The sequence below is a fragment of the Centroberyx affinis genome, unplaced genomic scaffold (assembly GCF_046629955.1).
Source record: "Centroberyx affinis isolate AG114_WGS23_722 - 3 ecotype Tasmania unplaced genomic scaffold, CSIRO-AGI_Caff_v1 ptg000392l_1, whole genome shotgun sequence".
In the NCBI taxonomy this organism is placed as follows: Eukaryota; Metazoa; Chordata; class Actinopteri; order Beryciformes; family Berycidae; genus Centroberyx; species Centroberyx affinis.
Window position 1 is genome coordinate 585,475 of NW_027279060.1, and position 21,233 is coordinate 606,707.

At 38.5% G+C, this 21,233-nt stretch overlaps 1 protein-coding gene across 1 annotated transcript; it reads left to right on the top strand.

Moving 5' to 3' along the window:
- The first annotated feature begins 5,007 nt into the window (after nt 1–5,007).
- Nucleotides 5,008–17,263, top strand: c4b (complement C4B (Chido/Rodgers blood group)). Its single transcript, XM_071516064.1, has 41 exons — nt 5,008–5,080; nt 5,431–5,620; nt 5,717–5,888; nt 6,002–6,072; nt 6,194–6,282; nt 6,412–6,494; nt 6,612–6,699; nt 6,903–7,026; nt 7,116–7,260; nt 7,624–7,736; nt 7,855–8,010; nt 8,137–8,304; nt 8,390–8,581; nt 9,137–9,283; nt 9,424–9,523; nt 9,722–9,793; nt 9,895–10,107; nt 10,233–10,347; nt 10,711–10,781; nt 10,882–11,021; nt 11,142–11,357; nt 12,039–12,090; nt 12,173–12,262; nt 12,351–12,557; nt 12,774–12,849; nt 12,971–13,163; nt 13,271–13,375; nt 13,539–13,701; nt 13,827–14,008; nt 14,135–14,293; nt 14,391–14,450; nt 14,532–14,622; nt 14,715–14,889; nt 15,036–15,126; nt 15,304–15,378; nt 15,454–15,553; nt 15,662–15,751; nt 15,858–15,962; nt 16,476–16,559; nt 16,702–16,834; nt 16,934–17,263. The coding sequence occupies exons 1-41, from the start codon at nt 5,013–5,015 to the stop codon at nt 17,073–17,075; spliced, it is 5,106 nt and encodes a 1,701-aa protein (XP_071372165.1). The 5' UTR covers nt 5,008–5,012; the 3' UTR covers nt 17,076–17,263.
- Nucleotides 17,264–21,233: the final 3,970 nt, after the last annotated feature.

Sequence of the window (21,233 nt, forward strand, 5' to 3'; positions counted from 1 at the left end):
AAACCCAGTGGTCACTCCTTCCACAGTTTAAGAGATTATGGTGATAGACATAATTCACCTTCACTGGGATCAGTGTAATGCAACCTAATTTGCCCTAATCCCAATTCAAGTGTGAGAAGCTACAAAACCTGATAAACTATATTTATTAAAAGTGTAGTAGCAAATGAGATAAATGTCTACATGCAGGGCAGAAAAACAGAACTCAAGTCCTTTATAGTATATCAGCTCATCATAGAAATTATTTGGCCTCACTCAATACCAAACAGAATGTGTTCACTCCATCAAAATGTTGAATGCAGCAAACTAAATCATGCTGTCTAAGGTTCCAAACATTCAATTGAAATTAAACTATTTTTTAACTGTGGTCAGCTATCGTTATTTATCCTGGAATCTTGAAGTTGTAGCTTTTCAAATTAGTGCAAATATTAATTTTCCATCTCTCTACCTGCCATGTGCACTTCTATCTTTCCCTCTCTCTCTCTTTCTTCTCTCTGCCTGCACCCCTCTGTAGATCCCTCCTTCTTTTCCCTCTGTCACTTTCACAGTTAATTGTAGCAAAAGAGATTTTCTCCATTGAGGCCGAGTCTCTTAGGTAACCCCAGTCCTGCATGAAATGAGATGGATAGAGGGAAAGAGGGTGAGAGGGACATGGACAGGCAAACTGAACAAGCAGCAGTTGAGGATGGATGCAGAGGAGTGTGGACTTAACAGTATGGGAGAAAAAAGTTAGAAAGTATATGAGTTTGTTTGTTTTATGTGCATAGGGGCACATGATGAATACTTCCTTAGGACTATCATTATGTTATTACTGATGGTGCATAAATATGTAAGTATGAAAATAACCTCTTTGTACTTTGTTTCACTTGCAAATACAAATTCACTCATTGAAAAGACAAGGATGAATAGCCAAGGAATATTCTTGTATTTTCAACCAACAATTTAAAAATGTTTTTTTTTTCTTAATTGCACTTACATAAAAAGGATAATTTCATCATCTAGGGAAAGAAACCTTTGGAACACACTCTCTTTCTCAAGAAAAGATAGAGATGCTAGTGGATTACACAAAATCTAGTTTTGAGAGATAACTATTCTTGGATTACATTTTTCAGAGATTGGCCTACTTTCTTTTGATAATTCATTCATTCCACACCCGCAGAATTATATATAGGTATGCTTGAACAAAAGGACTGAATATGTAGAATAGAAATTGTTTATCATAGAGATTTTTTTTTTCTGTTTTGTAACTTCCATGGCATCATCCTATCAATACATCCATCCTTTGCAGGTTTCTCTCCCAGGGCTAAGAGATGCCATGTTCATCGTGCTAAGAGATGCCTGTTCATCCCACATGTGACAGGGAGTCTGGCGTTGATTGTCCAAACGCAATTCTTGTATTTTTTCTCCATATCCAGGAGTTGTGGATGGACATCATACCCCCGACTCTCATTTAGGCCCAGATACTGAAATGATACAGAGATCAAATGGATACTAATTAAATGTCATCTAGTTGTGTGTTAAAATGGAGTTGGGTTTGGAGGAAAGCTATGGAAATAGACTGTCAGCAGATATTGAAATCAGATTGCATAAATTTGAATTTTCCACATATTGAACCATCAAATTTTAAACAATGGATTTGTTGAATAAATTAATTTAAAAATGGAATTTGTAAGGCACAATTTGAAATTGAATGCAATACTTGAAAGTGATGTGACTATTGTTGACTTTAACTTTTAGTTATAATTTAAAATTTGTTTTTCACAATTAACAGTCAGTTTTCTTAATTCAGCTTTCTGAGGCACACATCTAGGCACAAGGGACTTCTATTCCCTGAGTATAAACTGGGAGGCAGCTGCCTTCTCCAAGGCTGCATACAGCAAGCTAACACTCTTCACTTAGTCACCTACAAGCCATGTGACACATCATCCCACAGCCAATGATTGAGACTTATTCTGCTCACACGGATTACAAATCTTGTCATTTTGTTGAGGTTAGTGAACATCATATCAACTTGATGAATGAAGCTAAAATTGACTTGTGAATGTGAAACGTGAACATGTGGCCTAGTTAGCTGCTAGCTCTTAACTTGATTGATGGACAGCTAAATGCTTGAAAAAAATGCAATGATAAAATATAAAATATTTACCTGATTTCTACCAATAAAAAACATTCTGTGTTGTATCCATCACTGGAGTGATTATACATGCCAGATACTTCACTGTTAAATATCCTAATATGACAATGCTGCTAACAATTATAGGCCTGGCAGGCTACAATGCACTGCTTTTAAACAGTACTAGCTGTCTGCAAGGTAGCAAACTGATGAGCCTTCAATAAAGCCTGGTACTAATAGCTATAGAAAAAGTTTGCAACTCTTTCACCAAGTGGGGAGAATAAGTCTTGATCAGTGGATGAGGAGATGAACAAACCACCGGGCCACATGGTTTGTGGTTGGCTAAGTAGAGTGGAGCTGCAGCCTTGGAGGAGGCGAATGCCTTCCAGTCGTCACTCAGGGAATAAAAAGTTCTTATGCCTGTAAGTGAGGAAGCTAAATCTTATGATGACCTGGAAGTGCAGTTCACAGTTCACAAAACAAAGTTACCAATCAAAAAAAACAGTGACATTTAATTATCTTACTGCTAATGTGAATATATACTAATGATGCTATATACTTACTTTGTCAGAATTAGATGATGCTAATTTAGCTAATAATAAAGATTAATGCTAACATGCTTATGGTAATTTTAATGTGATAATGCTAATGCAAAGGTCCTTTCACATTTAGCTTTGGCATGTTAGAGTTAGCACTAGCATGTTAGTATTAGCATGTTAGCATTCACATTATGACAAATTATTTGTTAACTTTGTGTTGTGATTCATTAATGTGTTTTGTGAAATGTTAATTTGTTTTCTTAAATCAAGTTGTTTTGTGATTTGTTAATTTGTTTTGTGAAATATTAAATTGTTTCATGAAATGTTACTGTTTTCTGATTTGTTAATTTGTGTTTTATTTTGTGAATGTATGCAATTCATAGGAAATCTCTGCTTTCACTAATCTCTTTCCACAGAAAATTGCTACAATTGTTTTAATATGAGTAATGGGAAATAAGTTGAAGTAGATGTAGCCTACTTTACACAGCAAGTTGGACACAAAATGATTGTGAACAAACCAAATACACGTCTACAAAAGGCCCCTGCATAGTGGAAATCTCATGTGGCAAAGACTTTCTCAGAGCATCAGTGCCCTCTCGAGAATTTAACTAAAATGACAATTCTATTTCATATTTTTTCATATTTCATATTTATGAAAGGGTATGAAGTATAATATTGGTATTAGTGTTGATAATCTCTCAGACCCTCAATCAAAAGCATTTAACATCTAATACCAATGCATTCATTTCCAGATCTGATTTGTTTTGAATGAATCTATTCAGATGCTGCTCTGCTTCACAGTCCAATCAATGTGTTTAAGCCTAATACTGAATAGCAAAATGTATCCAGCTACAGGGTTAGGATTAGGGTTAGATGATTTATTTTTATTTTTATTTTTATTGCATCTTCAAACACTATCAGGTTCTTGATGTGGGGAAAAAAAATAAAGTTTTCAATATGACTATTGTCTCTACATCTTCATTACAAGCTGAGTTCCAAACCTGAAAATAGTCATCAGTGTCTGAGTATCATAAATGATGCAGTTGTATAATAATAACGTATCCTCCTGTCCTCCATAGGCCTGTAACAGTTTTACCAGAACACATACATAATTCCCAAAGCTTGGTAAGCTTGTTAAATTAGCTTTGACCGCTCATTCAAGTCATAACAAAAAGAGGGAGAACACACAGCAGTATCAATGGTTAACCAAAGTTTATTGAAAAGTAAAATTAACCCCTTCAAGCAATATATATGAGGTCAGTGTGAATTGGAGGGTGTTGCATGAGAGGGAGAGATACGTGAGTGGGTGTTGCTGGGTGCAAACCAAGAAAAACAAATCAAAGAAACCAGGTGCCGGACACCAACCAGCCTGGCCAGGAGAAGAGAGAGTGATCAGCCAAACTGGTCCCTTCTTGTAGTCTCCCACCAGTTGCACACTATCAGCTCTCAGGACCTGTCTTAAAAGAACAGAGATTTAGAGAGAGAGATGCACACACCAAGGCAAAAGGCCCAAATGAATACAAGGATCATGAACAGTATAAAAGCTAAAAGAAAGTGAACACAACTGCATGTGGCTGTTTTATAACATACTATTGCATTAACCTACTTATATGGCAGGTATACTAACAGTTAATAAGATATTTAAAATAAGTCTGATTCACTGCAGTAGGAAAACTGTGGTAAATAGGGTGCAGAGTGAGAGAAATTTAAACCCTTTAAAACATCTTAATGGCTAATTTGCAAATCATTTCTGAACCATCTGTTGCAGAGAAAACAGTACTTACTCCAACTGAGAGCCCAGGCTTCAGAATTCTTGTAAATCACGTGATTCAGGGGAAAGCATTACGAAACAACAGACACAGCTCCCAGATACTTTCCATGCAGGCAAGCCAAGCAGTGATATAATATAGGCTTATCATCAAATCAGTATCAAAACAAATGTTGTGGTCTGATATATATCTATCAGTTCAAGTCCAATATGATCTGTTCTATTTCTAGCTTCATATGTTTGATAAATCTGTTTAGATGTAATAATGTATTAGATATAAATATTTTAAGCCTTATCAAGCCAGTTACACTCTATTGAACCAACAAGCATGGCCAGAGAAATGCATATCTGCACAAGCACTATATCTGACAATCTGATGATTTTGTCAGCTTTTGTATTGACAATTATCATGAGTTACACAGGACATCACTCTGAGCTGTGATAAGCTAGAAATTTCCCGTCAGACCTTGGGGGAAAGAACAAGGGGAGGGTCTTGACAAATGAAACGATTGAGAAATACAGGGGTGGATGACTTATAAAACCTTAGATAATCAAAAGCCTGAGTCAGAGCAGGCAAAGAAACAGAAGCTGGACGATGGAGTGCCACATCTGTCCTGTGCTGCTCCTCATCTTAACTCTGGACTCTGTGTGTGCAAACGACAGGTAAATGTTGGAATAGCTGCATGAAACTACAACATGTAATCATCATGTAATGTCAGCCTATTTCTGTTTAATGCAGAGATGTCTTAAAATATTTTTTCTGGCTTGTGAGACTTGCTACACAAATATACATATATTTACTTTTTTTTTCAGTATAATGCATGCCAAATTTACAGTTGTAGTTATTATTCTGCCATTCACTAAGGTGGTATTTTAGTTGGATTTAACTAAAATTGCAGCATTGTTGATGTGTATCTGCTTTTAGACATAGAAGTAGAGATCTTTTATAGTTAATATTAAATGCAAAATGGGGTAATGGATAGATATGTGACATTTTTTGCCTTGATGTACAGATTCTTCATCTCAGCCCCCAATGTGTTCCATGTGGGTGTTAAAGAGAAAGTGTTTGTCCAGATGGGAGAGTCTCTCTTGAATAGACCTGTTACTCTCCACCTGGAGAATGAGATTGGTGGACAAGTGGTATCTGAGACAATTACCATTACATGTACTGAGAACGAACCGATCAAAACAGTTGAGCTCATGGTATGAGAAACTTCCCAACTCATATTAGAAGACAAGAATGTTATACAGGATTGAGATGTCATTTACCATTACCATTTCAAATGTCTATCTGTACAGATAGATAGGGAAGAGATGTCAAAGCTTCCAGTCTTCAAGGATCACCCCTACCTTCTGCTGGTGGCAAAGAGCCCATCCCTCAGTAAGAAGTCAACAAGGGTCCTGGTGTCTCAACACAGGGGCTATATCTTTATTCAGACTGATCAACCAATTTACAACCCAACACAGAAAGGTAAAAGAGAGTGAATGAATGTAAAATTTGTGTGAAAAATACAGTACTTGGAACAGATAGCTGAATATTTTATAGCCATTAATCATACGGTATGTGGATTCTCTCTCTGCTAGTGATGTACAGAATATTCACTCTTGACCATACACTGAGGCCTCATGTGGAATTTTTCCAAATATCGATAATTGTGAGTAGACACATTTTTGTGCATGGATTAAGTTGCTGTGAGTTGTAGTGTATGCAATGCAATTTCTGATGTTAAAAGGATTTTAAAAAACCTTTGCAAGTGATTTCCATGTCTTTGACAGAATGCTGCTGGAAACAGAATAATGAAGTCCTTAAAGACAGCAAACGGAGGAATATTGAGTGGCCAATTCATCATACCTGATGTCTCTGAGTATGTTGAGAGATTCGCCAGTAACTGTAACTACACTGATAACACACAAACAACTTTTACTGCAGTAACAAAATTGCATTTGGAATATAGATGTCACATTTACAATACATGTATATTTTGTTTACATAGAATGGGTACGTGGAAGATTGTAGCACACTATGAAGGCGATGAAGCACATGCTGCTACACGAGAGTTCAAAGTCCAGAAATTTGGTGAGCTAACAACTTGATATCATGCATTTTTTTCCCAATAAATGAAAACTATAAATTTTGCAATAATATATAATATTTCTTCACTCTTAATATATATTTTTTATTTTTACATGCTAGTTTTGCCCAGTTTTGAGGTGACCATCGGAATGGAGCAAAGCTATCTTCTGCTGAATGCCCCAAAGCTTAACTTCACCATCTCAGCCTTGTAAGCTTTGATTCATTTATTAATAAATCCCTGACTGTCCTACCAAGTTCTACTATCAATAAAAAAGTGGAGAGATCCTATTTAAGTAATCATTTATAGACCTACTTGCTGTTGGTGTGCTCATCTTAAGTACTAGTGTGGAGTCTGGTACTTTTACAATGCATATTTCATGTTTACAATGCATTTACAATGCTTATTTCCAGGTACTCATATGGAGAGACAGTCAAAGGAGCCTACCACTGCCGATTTGGAGTGATAACAAAGGGTTTTAAAGATGGCCAAAAAATGAAGCCTGTCTTTATCAGGGGATTGGAGTTGACTGGCTCGGTGAGAGAAGAGATATACCTATCCAAATTTTATTAGACAACTCATTTGTTACAAAACCTCTTATTTGAAAACCAAACCATTTCTTGCAGGTCCAGGATGGGAAAGCAACAGCTATTCTCCAGACAGCTGAGTTAAATAAGCACCTCCAAGACCAGCTGGAGGGAAAAACCCTCTCTGACTTAGAGCAGAGTGGAGCAGAGCTCTATTTGGCCGTGTCTGTCACCAACATACAAAGTAAAGGACACACTGGAACCCAAGAAGGGATTTTAAAGGGATGTTGCAATATCTATGAGAAGTGTGTGGAAACATAGCAGTTTGAATCAAGACTTACACAACCGCTCATAATATTCAGAAGTCTCATTGTTATGGGCAAGGACAGGGTAGGATAAAATACAGGAATAATAAAAAGAATAATAGGAAGAATAATGGTGACACCATATCAGATCAAAAATGCCATAAAGTAGCCTATGATAAGGTTACTATAAACCTAATATTGAGTATCACTGACACACTATAAGTCCTTAGGAAGGAATATTGTAGGAATATTATGGTGCTTTTTCATTAGGGTTGATAAAACTGTCTGTATTATTTGCCCAGGTGGTGAACTACAAGAGGCAGAAGTTTCCATTCCCATCATCTCTCATATTTACACCATTGATCTGTCTCGAACTCGCTCCCATTTCATCCCTGGAGTTCCGCTAGATGTGGTGGTAAGCCTGAAAAATAAAATGGGCACAAACAAACAAACAAATAAGCAAGCACATACATACATAAAGGATGTACCTTTGATGATTTTGTATGTTAAGGATTTGTATGTTGTTATGACAGGTGGTCATTCGTCTCCCAGATGGCTCCCCAGCAGCTGGTGTGCCAGTAGAGATTCATGTACCAACATCCCAGGAGAAGTCTAGTCAAGCCACCACCAACCAGCAGGGGGCAGTGTTTGCTGTCTTTAATATTCCTGATGCTGAGGTTGCTGTTGAAGTTAGTATCCCCTAACAACTCAGTTAAAGGTGGAATCAAAACTGAGCAACCATTGGATAATTAGTGTGGATAGTCTCAGCCATGCTTTAGTTCACTGTCAATTGTTTTCACCCATGTCTTCAATAGGTGTCTGTAGATGGCCAGCAACAGAGGAAAGTAATCCAACGTGCCTCATCACCGAGTGACTGCTTCCTGTACCTGAGTTTTACCAACAGGATTTACTCTGTGGGCGAGTCCCTTACCGTTACATACCTAGCTATCAATGGTCCACCGAATGGGTTTATATACTACATGGTGAGACATATCTAAGTAAATGTAACATGATTTGTTTTAACAAAGACTAGTGACAGTGTTTTAAAAGAAATTGTCTATGTTGTAGGTCTTTAGTCGAGGGAGCCTAATAAAACAGGATTTTCTCAGAGCTGGAACTACAACGAGAGACAACCTGCTGATAACGCCTGATATGGTACCATCCTTCCGTCTGATTGGCTACTACTACAACCAGCGTGGTGACATCATTGCTGACTCTGTGTGGGTAGATGTCAAGGCTGAGTGTGAGAAGAAGGTCGAGGTGAGTAAACAGCTAGTGTAGATAAATGTGCAGACTGACCATGAGTGATACTGTAGACAAACAGAACTTTACCTCTGTTGATTGTAGTGGTTGTGGGTTGTGTCAGTGTGTGTGTGTGTGTGTGTGTGTGTGTGTCTGTCTTTGTGCACACATGAGTAAATTCGGCATAATTGGGACACAATGTGCATTTTTTTTCCAAAAATATATTTTATCTATCAACCTCAACCCAACATATTGCATTTATTTGCTCTATTGCTAAAACCTAAAAGACTGTTCAACTTTATCCAAATCATGCTGTCCCCCTTTATCAGACAAAGCTAGAGTCAAAAAACACTGACTTTCAAACAGGGTTGGACCCATTCATGAACTGAATTGAGAATGCATGGTAAATTCTAACTCCATTCCTGGAGTATATACAAAAACCATATGACATCCCACTTTTACCGAACTCATACTACAGTACATATGTTTATTTACAATTTTAGTATTTCATTTTGATTTACTGATTTACTGAATTAAAACTTCAACTCTTATTCTAAAATCTCTAAAATCCAGGTATCCTCAAAAATGCATCAGTTTTATCCTGGGAAACAGGCTGTGCTAGAATTTAATTTACATGGTCAGAAAGCCAAAGTGGCCTTGCTGGCTGTGGATAAGGCCATCTACGCTCTCAATGCCCATAACAAACTCACAGCCAAGCAGGTAACTGCCTCCTCACACCCCAGCACCCCCAACAGCATTATGTAGTTTCCTCTGAAGCTCACTTTCACAATACATGGAGAGATTTAATTTAATCCAAGCGATAATATGGTCAAACAGAGTTCTTGTTCTCACTTTTTCAGGTGTTTTCCTCTATGCAGTCATATGATACTGGTTGCTCATATGGCGGAGGATCTAACACAGATTCCACACTAAATGATGCTGGCCTGTCTTTATATCTCAGTCCGTGTCAACGATAAAGGGTATGACAAACAACAGCAACCAACCCAACACGATCTGAAAAGTAGCTCATCTAGTTGTAGCCACTTGCTTTTTTATTTATTTATTTATTTATTTTATTTAAAACACTTACACTTACACTTATCCCAGTTTGAGCTAAGACATTAGAGTAAGCCCTATGCTGATATATTGTTTTTCCAGGGGTTGGCTGTCATTCACATTCTGCGCGGCAAAGACGTTCTTTGGACCTACAACAGGAAATGATGATCCTAAGTAAGACAGCATTCTGGCATTACAACTGCTGCCTATGAGAATGTATGCCAGTTCTGGTATGCATGTACTGTAAACATGTATCCTTTATCTGTCACTTCCAGAATCTAACTTCTCCAGTGAAAAGCTGCAAGAATGTTGTGTCCGTGGCCTCTCTCTCATACCTATGAGGCGAACATGTGAAGAAAGAGCTAATAGGGTCTCTCAGGTCAAGGCAGACCCTCTCTGTGCAGAGGCCTTCCTTGAATGCTGCCGTCAAGGAGAAAAGCTGAGACAGAGGCTGAGACAAGAGGATGCCAAGAAAGGACTTGGGAGAAGTGAGGATAACTTGTCATTGTGGATACTAAACACTTTAAACATGAAGGGAAATAGCATTTCATACGTTTGGCTTGATTATCAGTGAGGGTTTAAATGAAAACCTCTAATTTTCTTAATCCTTTAGCTGCAAATGCATTGGAAATTGAAGAGTTCTTCTTTGACACCACCAATCAGTACATTCGGCGATATTTCCCTCCAAGCTTTGCATTTACAACATTTGATGTAAATGGCAAAAAAAGGTAAGAAGTGGACAATCAGTGTAGAAAGCATGGGCAAAGAATTATAGTCGACATTGATAATAACCCATGATTACTTTTTAAGTAATATTTTCTTTTTCAATGAAATACAATTGATATTCACTGTCATAAGGTCCTTTGTTTCCCTGTAGTGTTGTTTGTATATATTTTACCCCTTACTATTTGTTGCTTGTAATATTGGCAATGGAGGAAATTCAGCTTATTCTGCTGCTGTACTCTCTGGAGTACAGCAGCAGCGCAGTTAAATGTCTACAGTATAAATTGTAAATGTAGTTGAACCATATTTCAGATACACTATATTACAGCTGGTTAATTCATTGTATTGTGTCTGAAAACTCTTTATAGTTATTCTTTGTCTCTACCTGATTCCATCACCACCTGGGAGATTCAAGCTATCAGTTTATCTGCAACTCATGGTAATATCAGCCTCCCACCTCGCAAATGCATGTCAGATTTGATTGAGGAATTTCTGATGAATAACTGCAATTCACTTGTCTTACTCCCTGTCTCCTGCAGGATTTTGTGTAGCTGAACCGTATGAGTTCAGAACATTTAAGGAGGTATTTGTGTCTCTGAGGCTGCCTTATTCAGTAAAAAAATATGAGCAAATAGCCATTGAGCCTGTCATCTACAACTATGGAGACAATCCTGTGCAGGTACATACATCCAACATACAGTATAGCCTAATTGGGACATGCAGTGGCACATACAATACACAAAATGCTGAATGTTTTTCTTCATTTTTTCCTTCTCTCTAAACATTTGATTTTTTGTAGCTGGCAGTTCATATGGAACAAAGTAAAGGGCTTTGTTCCCCCGGCTCAGCCACTTCTACAGCTTTTGTTAACATTACTGTGGAGCCCCAGTCTTCCAGCTTTGTCAGTTTCTCTGCTGTCCCGATGGTAACAGGCACAATACCCATCAAAATACGTCTCTATGATATAGAGCAGGAGAGAGGAATAGATGCAATTGAAAAGACTTTGAATGTTTGGGTGAGTAATAAATAAATATGCCTATTTCTTCTGCAAGGAGGACATGTACAAATATATACAGGAAAATTTAGTAGAGGAAAAGGGGAAGTCACATTGTTGTACTTCCGTCATAGACACCTGTCAAGCACAACAAAGTTGTATATATCGTTGAGTCTAAACTTCAGTAAACATAGTTGGCCTATCATTATATGCAGATTATCAACACAAGCATTCTTGTCCTGAATAATTGTGGAAGCTGGTAGCTGTCAAAATTACTTATTGTTCATATTTTCAATATTATCAATATTAATATATATCAATATTCAGTGGTGACAACCAGTTATGCTTGTGCTGATATTCCATACATCTTGACAAACCAATATACAAACGACATACAAATAAATGTGTAGTTTAGTTGCACCAACAATCAAGATTATTTTGTGGGACATACAGTATGTCAATGCAAAATTAAAGTGTATCCAACTTAAGGAATTGGGCCTTTGTCACACTGGGCAACCTAGTCGCCATGTCAATTCAAATTCTGTCCAGTGAGGACAGTTTGCTCTAGCTGAGTCTTTAAAGTACTTTCGAATTTACTTTAAGTATATTTCAATCAATGAATCAATACTTTTTCCACTAGCAGGTTTTGATGTGTAAGGCAAGGGACACACAATAATTCAACACTCTTCTCTCATGTTATAGACAGAGGGTATAGTGCAGACAGTGGAAGAAACTGTTGTGGTTAAATTAGATGGTGAGTTGTTTCAGTATTTCTCAATCATAGTGTGGTCACATCAAAGTTGTCATTGTTTTAACCCTTCTCTTTGTCTTGATAGGGAGCGGCACAAAGTCTTTAACCATTGATGGAAATCTACCAGATAACACGGTCCCTGACTCTAACTCCAATATCTTTATTAAGATGGAGGGTATGTACAACTAGACACTGTAGTTTTCCATACTGTGTAAATGACAATTCATGTCGTTTACCATTCTCTCTTCTCATCTGACGCGCAGGGGACGGATTTGGTGAGTCAAGTGCACTGAGACTTCTCTCTCCTGAAGGGGTTGCTGCCCTGCTTAAGTTGCCTGGTGGATGTGGAGAACAGACGATGAGAATACTGGCCCCTACAGCTTTAGCCCTCCGCTACCTTGACATTAATCAGCAGTGGTTTGAACTGCCTGCTGGTACCAGAGATGTGGCCCTTCAGAATACTGAGGAAGGTGAGAAATTTAATCAGCTATTTTGCTTATTATTTTGTCAATAGCCCACATTTTTGTCTTTATGTGATCATGTACAATAAATTTGGAGGGAGATAAGAGTGTTATCATTTGAATATGATTTACTTCTAAGAACATCATTGAAGGTATTTGTTCATGTTGATTGCTCTAAATTGCTGTAAAATAAAGAACAAAGAAAGAAAACCATCTCTTTGTCAGGTTCCATGAGAATTTTGACTTTCAAAAAAGCTGATGGATCTTATGGAGCATGGACTTTTTGGCCATCTAGTACTTGGTAAGTATATGTTTTATGCTGCCATAATGGTTTATTATTTCCAATATCTCAAATTGTAAATCAGCTTTTTCCTTTCCCCACCTTTTCTTCCTCTCTCTGTTGTTCTTTATCTTGTACTCAGGCTGACTGGCCTTGTAGTGAAAGTGCTGTCCTTGCTGGCGGAGCGCCAGGCAGTGATTACCGGACAACAGGGGAGGCAGGCTAAAGTTGTATCTGAAGAAGATATCAGTCACTCAGTCCGTTACTTGCTCGCAGTGCAGAATGATGATGGGTCATTCACTGACCCACATCCAGTGATGGACAGAGACATGCAGGTAAACTTTCAAAAGCTAAGTATATTTGACAACAGTATGGAGTGATCTAGAAATAAAGTCAGTATCTATGATCTGGGTGAAATACTGTCTCTCTGTTTTTAATGTAGGGAGGTATTAGAGGCAAAGAGGAAGAAGCATCCACAACAGCTTTCATAACGATTGCACTGTACCGGTCCCTTCAGTTCCTAAAAGTGGAAGAGCAAAATAATACGGTGAGATAATACATACAAAGACACACTCTCCAGGGTGACAATGTTTTTTTTGTTGTTGTTATTTTGTTTTTAATGTGTTTTAATAGACTGTATGTAATGTGTAATTTACAAAGAAAATTAGATGAAAAGAATTGAGCGACATCCTTGTTCTACTTTTCTCCAGAAAGCAAGCATTCTTAAATCAACAACGTACCTCCTGTCACACCTTGAGGAGCTTAAGAGTCCCTATGCTGTTGCCATTACAACTTACTGCCTCTCAGTTTGCCTGTCAGTGAAAGAAGATGCTTTAAGTGCCTGGGCGAAACTCGAAGGATTGGCAACTGTAGGCATGTTCCATCAGAGCAAACACACCCATTGTGGTTGAAATGAAATAGCCTATGACAATATATTATTTGAAATGCGTTACCATTTTTCCCTTTTACATTTATTTTCTATTTCTTTGACTAATCAGGGGAAGATGGGTGCCATATGTGGGGAGCTAATGCTGAAAAGGTAGCGGACGCCTTCACAGTGGAGACTACGGCCTATGCCCTGCTAGCTGCAGTAGCACTTGAGAAGTCCAAGTGGGCAGAAGGCGCAGCCTGCTGGTTGACCTCACAAGAAAACTATGGAGGAGGCTTCAAATCAACTCAGGTGATTGGGATGCTAGATTGAGAAGTAGCTGAAATACTATTCCAAATACATGGACCGTATTTTCCTTGTGTGGTCCCTAATTAATGGTCATAATACAAAATGTGCCTTAATTAATACCACGTCCAGGATACTATTGTGGCCTTGGAAGCCCTGTCTGAGTATGAGCTGAAGAGGCCTTCAAGGACCTTCACACAAGTGGCAGCACAGTTCACTATTCCAGGAAGGAGAGAGAAAGAGGATCTGTCACTGGAAAATAGGAAGGAGAAGGTGGAAAAAGAGCTGAAGGTAGTCAGGAGTATTGACAGCAGCACACTTAAATGCACACATAAATGTCTATACCTCATACTTACATTAACTTTTTCTCTTGTGTTTGCTGTCTTAGAAAATGATAGGGAACAACATCAATGTGTTGTTAACAGGACAAGGGGAGGCCAAGCTGAAAGTGAGTTTGGATTGAATTAATTTCTCCGTAAATGTTCAAAGAGATCCGAAATGTACAGTAAATCACCAGTCTGTTTGGCAGGTTGTAAAGGCTTACCATCTACTGGAACCCATGGACAAATGTGAGCAACTGTCTATCAAAGTCACAGTCGAGGGGAAAGTGAAGTACACTGGTGAGCCTTAGCCACTAATAAAAATTCAAAAATCAAAACTGTATGCAATGTTGAAAAAAGCAACATGAGAATTTTGACTGCTGTCTCATCAGCTAGGATCATGGAAAATTATGACTACTATGACGAAGACTACAGTAACGATGAGGCCAAAGAGGGGCGAGTCCCACGATCAGCAATTGAGTGGTTTGATGCTCGAACCCGATACAGGAGAGATGCTGATCCCAGCCCAGATTCAGAAAATACTGTTAGCTACAAAGTCTGTGTCAGGTTAGTTAAAGAGAAAATCACACTTGCCCCTCACAAAGCGTGTAGACTTTTATTCAATAAAAGTCTCAAATATTCAGCTGTGGTTTTGTGAAAATGGGTCAACTGATCAGCCTCTAACTCTGCCTATTATGTTTACCTGTGTGCAGTTATAGCCTGAGCAGGAATCTCACAGGAATGGCCATTGCTGACATCACACTTCTGAGTGGTTTTGAGGCCGTAACCGAGGACCTGGACACGGTTAGTAGCTCTCTTCCTTCTCCTTCACCTCCTCCTCATCATCATTGTCGACATCAACAGCATGATTCCACTTCACCAACATTGAAACTTGCAAAATAAAGTAAAAATTGGAGGAACCAACTCAAGCATTGGCCTTTCTTCTACTGTCATCTCAATATAAATCTTGTCTCCTCACAGCTAAAACTGCCGCCAGAACAATACATTTCCCATTATGAGATCTCCTATGGAAGAGTATTGATCTACTTCAATAACGTAAGGCTGAAATCTATACACACACTGAAGAATGTTAAATGCACAAAATTTACAGTTTTATTTTTCTCACTCTAGCTTGAACAAGACACATGCATTGCATTTGACGCTATACAGAGAGTGCCAGTTGGCCTTCTACAGCCTGCTCCAGCCTCATTCTATGATTATTATGAACCAAGTAAGCACAGAATTTATTTATATTATTTTTTATGTTTATCTGTGCTAGAAGGGGCATCTCTGTTGAATTTAGCAGGAATTTAACGGACTATTGGTGCTTTCCTCGCAGACAGAAAGTGTACTGTGTTCTACTCTGCCCCCCAAAGAAGCAAGATGGTCTCCAAGCTGTGTTCAGAGGATGTGTGCCAATGTGCAGAAAGTAAGCCTTTATTCCAAGCCCTATACTGACAAACACGCTCTCACAAATTGAGTAATATCTTTCAGGTCTGTGCAAATGATGAGAAATATCATGCAATTTTTTCTAGGACCCTGTCATAAAATAAAAAGTGTATTTGAACCAGTCAACGGTAAGAAGATCACACTGGAAGACCGTTCAAACCATGCCTGCTTCTTCCCTATTGCAGATTACGGTCAGTACTGCACAAGGCAATACAATGCTTTGGTTCACTTTAAAGACCCAATCCAGAATGTTATGTTATTGTTATTGTTGGATTTATTTTGAAATTTCACATACATTCATAGAGATTCTTCAACAGTTTGAATTTGAACATGGAAAATGCTATGTTTTGCAATTTACTTAATCTGTTGTAATTTAAAAGACTGGTCTTTTTATTGATGAAGTGAATGAAGCGAAAATGAAGCGAAACATAAAACAAAGAAAAAGGTGACAATGCTTCAAAAGGGGTACTATATTACAATTGGGGCTTTTTTTGCAGCAACATACAACATAAATACACACAAGGAGATATTCTTACACGTCCCATTTGCATTTAGTAATGACAAAAAATAATAAATAAATGTACAATAAGTACATTGGGGGCAATTGGGGCTTTAACAGTGAAACTGTTAAAATTAATTTGGTGAAAATGAATTCTGTATGTCTAAATGGTGTGACTTTTAGTTGAATGCTTGTTTTATTTCAGGATACGCTGTCGAAGTTGTCAGTGTGTCTGTGAAGAGCAACTTTGAGCTTTACACAACAAACGTAACTGAGGTACTCAGAGCACGTAAGTATAACTACAAGACTCAGCATATGTTATAGTGCTAACCTTTATATTATGTAATATACAGGTGAAATAAATGTGTCATTACATTAAGTTTTGATGACCTGCTGTAAAACATAATGACTATATGCTCTGTGTCTTCCAGATGGAGATATGCATGTGAATGTCAATGATGTTCGAGTGTTTGTCAAGAGGCTTCAGTGTAAAGGACAGTTACAGACGGGCAAACGCTATCTGATCCTGGGCAAAGATGGCACCACAACTGACTCAAACGGAAAGTATGTGCAGTTAATCATATTAGCAAAAGATTATGATCTCTAAAATGTTACAATGATTCATTCTCCTTATGCACATTTGCCCTCTCCCTCTCTCTGTAGGATGCAGTATCTGTTGGAGTCAAACACCTGGGTTGAACAAAGGCCTGACGAAAGAAAATGTAAACGACAGTCCTACAGAGCCGCCTGCAAAGGGTTGAATGATTTCTTATCTGAGTACAAGATAAACGGCTGTAGACAGTGAATATTCACAAACATCTTTGCTATAACTTTAATTTTCCAGCATGCTTATTTCACTGTAACTCTATTAACAGTAAACCTCATTAGTTACCCATGAAATATACAGTCACCATGGATATTGAGGTGTATTTTGTGTTCTTTATTAATGGCTCTGTATTAAAACTCAAATATTACTTATTACAGAAGACAAAAACAGCACCCAAAAGACTTTGTCTTTTATTTTATTTCTACAGTATGTGTTAACTATGATTATCAGAATTATGAAAGCAAAGCAAAAGCACGTGATTGGTTACTGAGACACTATTGGTAACTTAGACAGACAGTAGGCGGTTGACTGATTCAGCCTGACTAAATCCACACAAGAATATATAAACCAAACTGCTCCACCACAATATCTAAAGCAGTGATTCTCAGCCTTTTTCATATCAAGGACCCTAATTTAGTCCACATTAGAGCCACGGACCCCCTTTTGCTGAGATTTTGTCTCTCGGACCCAAATCTGAGAATATCTTTTATTGATAGATATGATTTTGTCCAGAATTCCATGACTATCTGTATTGTAAATAGAGAGATAACAGTGCAACTATGATCAAAATAGTCATTTTTCTGCATTCTTTAATTGTGTTCTTGTAAATTAAATAATGGTGAAGTTTAACAATCATCAGTTTACTGGGGACCCCCTGGAACCCCCTCAAGGACCCCTGGTGGTCCCCGGACCCCTCATTGAGAACCACTGTTCTAAAGGATCACTTCTTACAATGTATAACTCGCATCTCCAGTTAATCAATACACCTACAAATACTTAAACAAAAACAAGCCTCTTAATGTTGTCTAGCAAATGCCTGTGTATCTATAAATGGTCATCGCTTTGACCATGGATGCATAAGGTAAGATAATATTTAAAATGGAACACAGCGTTGCCTGTTTTACAAATCTCTGGCTGTACAAGAACAGAACACAACGATGGGGAGAAAAGTACATCCACAAACATCCACTCCTCTCTTTAATGTCCAGCCAAAGAGTGAGATTCAGTTGGGTTTACTGGTATGATTTAGCTTTCCTACCAAATGTATTTATTTTTGATGTCATTTTTTCTGTTGCTGGCAGTAAAGGCCCTGAGAGAGGTCTCTGTACTCAAAGCAACCCCCCTCACTACCCCCTCCCTCCTTAACATCTGCAAGGTGAGGGAGAGGGGAGAGGTGGAGTGGTGTAGGCTTAGTACAGTGCATACACATCAAGTTGCATAGCAGTATGCCCACAAGACTGGCTTGCTTGCTCCTGGTGGAGTTACAAAGTGACAGGCAGCGGATCAATCATCAGCTCATAAAGATAAGAGCTCTATCAACTGCGATTCGCAAATATGCTAAACGTTAAGATACCGCAAAAGATAATCAGAGTAATTATGCGAGAGAGAGGTAATGGGAGAAAACGAGGGGTAGTGAGAGGGAGCAGGAGAGAAAGAGAAGGAGGGGGGTATGGGTGGAGAGGCAAGGAACAAGCAAGGGCTTATGTGCTTATATTATTCTAATCTCTGAGGCCAGGTCCAATGTAAGCAACATGGGAGTACTGACCATCACTTCAATCACAGCCAGATCAATGCCTGCACTGTTTCTGCCTTTGCCATTAGACATTTCATTAAATTTGAATCAATAAAGGGTAAGTAAATACACAGACTTCAACATCACATATTTTCATCTCAGGATTACTTTAGTGCACCGTTAGCAGCCAACACCAACAGCACATTTGAAGAAGTAATCTTTTTTTTTTTTTACTGTAGCCCACTCCAGGTAATCAATGTTTTGTGATGACTAAGCAGTGCAGACTTGTGGTTATCATTACAATCACAATCAGTGAAGAGCAATCACAATACCGGATGAGGCTAAACCTCTTCACAAGCAATATTTTACACTTTGCACCTCCCTTTATTGGCTCCCCATATATTTCCAGGTTAGTTCTTTAAGAGGGTGTCAGATAAAAATGCTGCTGTATGTTATGCAAATGGATACACATGCAAATATTTCCTGCCATGAAAATAGATTGACAATATAGACCTATAGATCTGAGGATTGACTAAGGAGACGAAAAACACACATTCAAGGAATACATCCTCCCAACAAATATGCTTAGGTAGCTGCTGTGAAATTTGGCTGAAGAACTGTGAAATATGAATACGTGACCACATGTATTTTGTTAGGTGTGCATTAGCCTTAGTTGCTGAAGGTTTGTCTGTAGCCATTTTCCAAAGGCCAAGACAGGGTCAGTGGCTCGAGGGTGGTCTGTGATGCAGCGAGGAGAGCAGGGCGGAGCCGTTCCTGGAGGCCGCCACCAGATGGAGGCACTGATGAGACGGGACCACCCACTCACGACTCCACACTACGCGACAAACGCTCTTTGTTTTTTCATCTCAATGTGAGATTGACTCGATTGTAGACCAGAGATGCAAGGGGTCAGTTTTAATGCAGTGCCATATCATACTTGTAGGGTGCATGATAAGACGTGTTGTTATTTTTCTGATTCCTAGTTCAGGTCACAAAGTTTTCTAGGGGTAAGTTGAACCAGCAACAGCATGCCTTAAAATTCAAAGTGATAAAAAGATACATGTAATGAATAAAGAGGTCCGGTCTGTACTGTCATAGAGATTAATGTTTGAGCGAGTGCGCGTGTGTATTGTTGCTTGTGGTTTTCATTTACTTTCATTTACTTTGTGTCATGTTGATAGTGATTTATGCATGTTATAAGCGCATGCTATCAATTACTTTTTGATTTGGCTTAGTAGTGCTACTTGTTTGTACTATATTTTTGAAAAATGGGGCATTGCATGTATGTCTCTCTCTGTCACCTCCCTCTCCCTTAATTATATCTACAAAGTGATTCCTCCACGACTGGCCCTGCTTTGATATAAGACCAGGTGTGACCTACCTGAATCAGACTTCCTACACACACCTCCTCCCATGCCACACACCCAGCAGCAGCCAGCTCCCCACAGTCCGCTTCCTGAAGGACAACCTGACACTGTTGATGGGCCTTCCTTTCTTTGGGCAAAGGAAAGTTAAAAAAAAAAAAAAAAAAAGTAGGTCTACAGATGCTATACAGTCCCATGGTGCCTAGGTGTGCAGCATCAACTGTTGCTGTAGTTGTACGGTTTTTTAATATTCAATAGCTTGTTTGCCGACATGTTTTGTTAGCCTTGTCCAAGCGTAATAAATTCCACACAGCTAAATATGTCATCAATCTGCATATTTAAGAATTTGGATGAGTCTATCTGGACATATAGGCCTAACCATAGCGGATTACACATTAATGCTACAGGTATGCCATTACATTAACCATTTGTATAATGAATAATAGCTTTTAGATTTTTTCCCTTTCAAGCATTAGTAAGAAAAGCACTAACGCTTTGTATGACTATGCAAATTATTTAAGCAATATCACACAAGAGGGAGCGCTGCGACCTCGTGCCGAAGATAATTACAGCTGTGCTGATATACAGTACAGCAGCACGACCTCAAGTGTGATATTGCTAAAATAATTAGCATAGTAGCTTTGCATAAAGTAGCTAGCTACTTTGAGGTTTGCACAGACGAATTCAGCTTACTTTCTTCCCAATCGTCCTCCTCTGACGACCGTTCATAATTAAGGTGAATGTATCCATATCGCTGTCGCTACGAGGTGCGAATGAAGTTAAAGTTTTGTGTAGCCGTGTATTTGGAATATCTGCTAGAAGTGCTAACCAGCTGGTTAGTGAGCTAGCCAGCTACTCAGCTAACGTCAGATGATGTTGTCGTGATCCGTTTTTTATTTCTCCTTGCAAGAAGCTCCAGGCAGTGCTTTCTCCACACAAAGAAACGCTAGCCTAATCAAGGTTGTATTAGAACACCTGTGAAGCGGAGTGATATGTATAGTAAAAAGTCCCAGTCCTGCTATACTGTGTATATCGCACTCATGGAATGCCTCTTGTCCAATCAAATTACTCGACCGGAACTAACTGTTCTATAACATGAATTATATGCACGCGTGTCTTATGCTCATGTTTTGTATCAGATTGTGTGACAGGGATTATAACGCATTATGATACCTTGCGTGTATGGTTCATTTTAGATGATTACATTTCACTTTACATATAATAACTTATGATGCTACATGGACCATTTTAGCATACTAT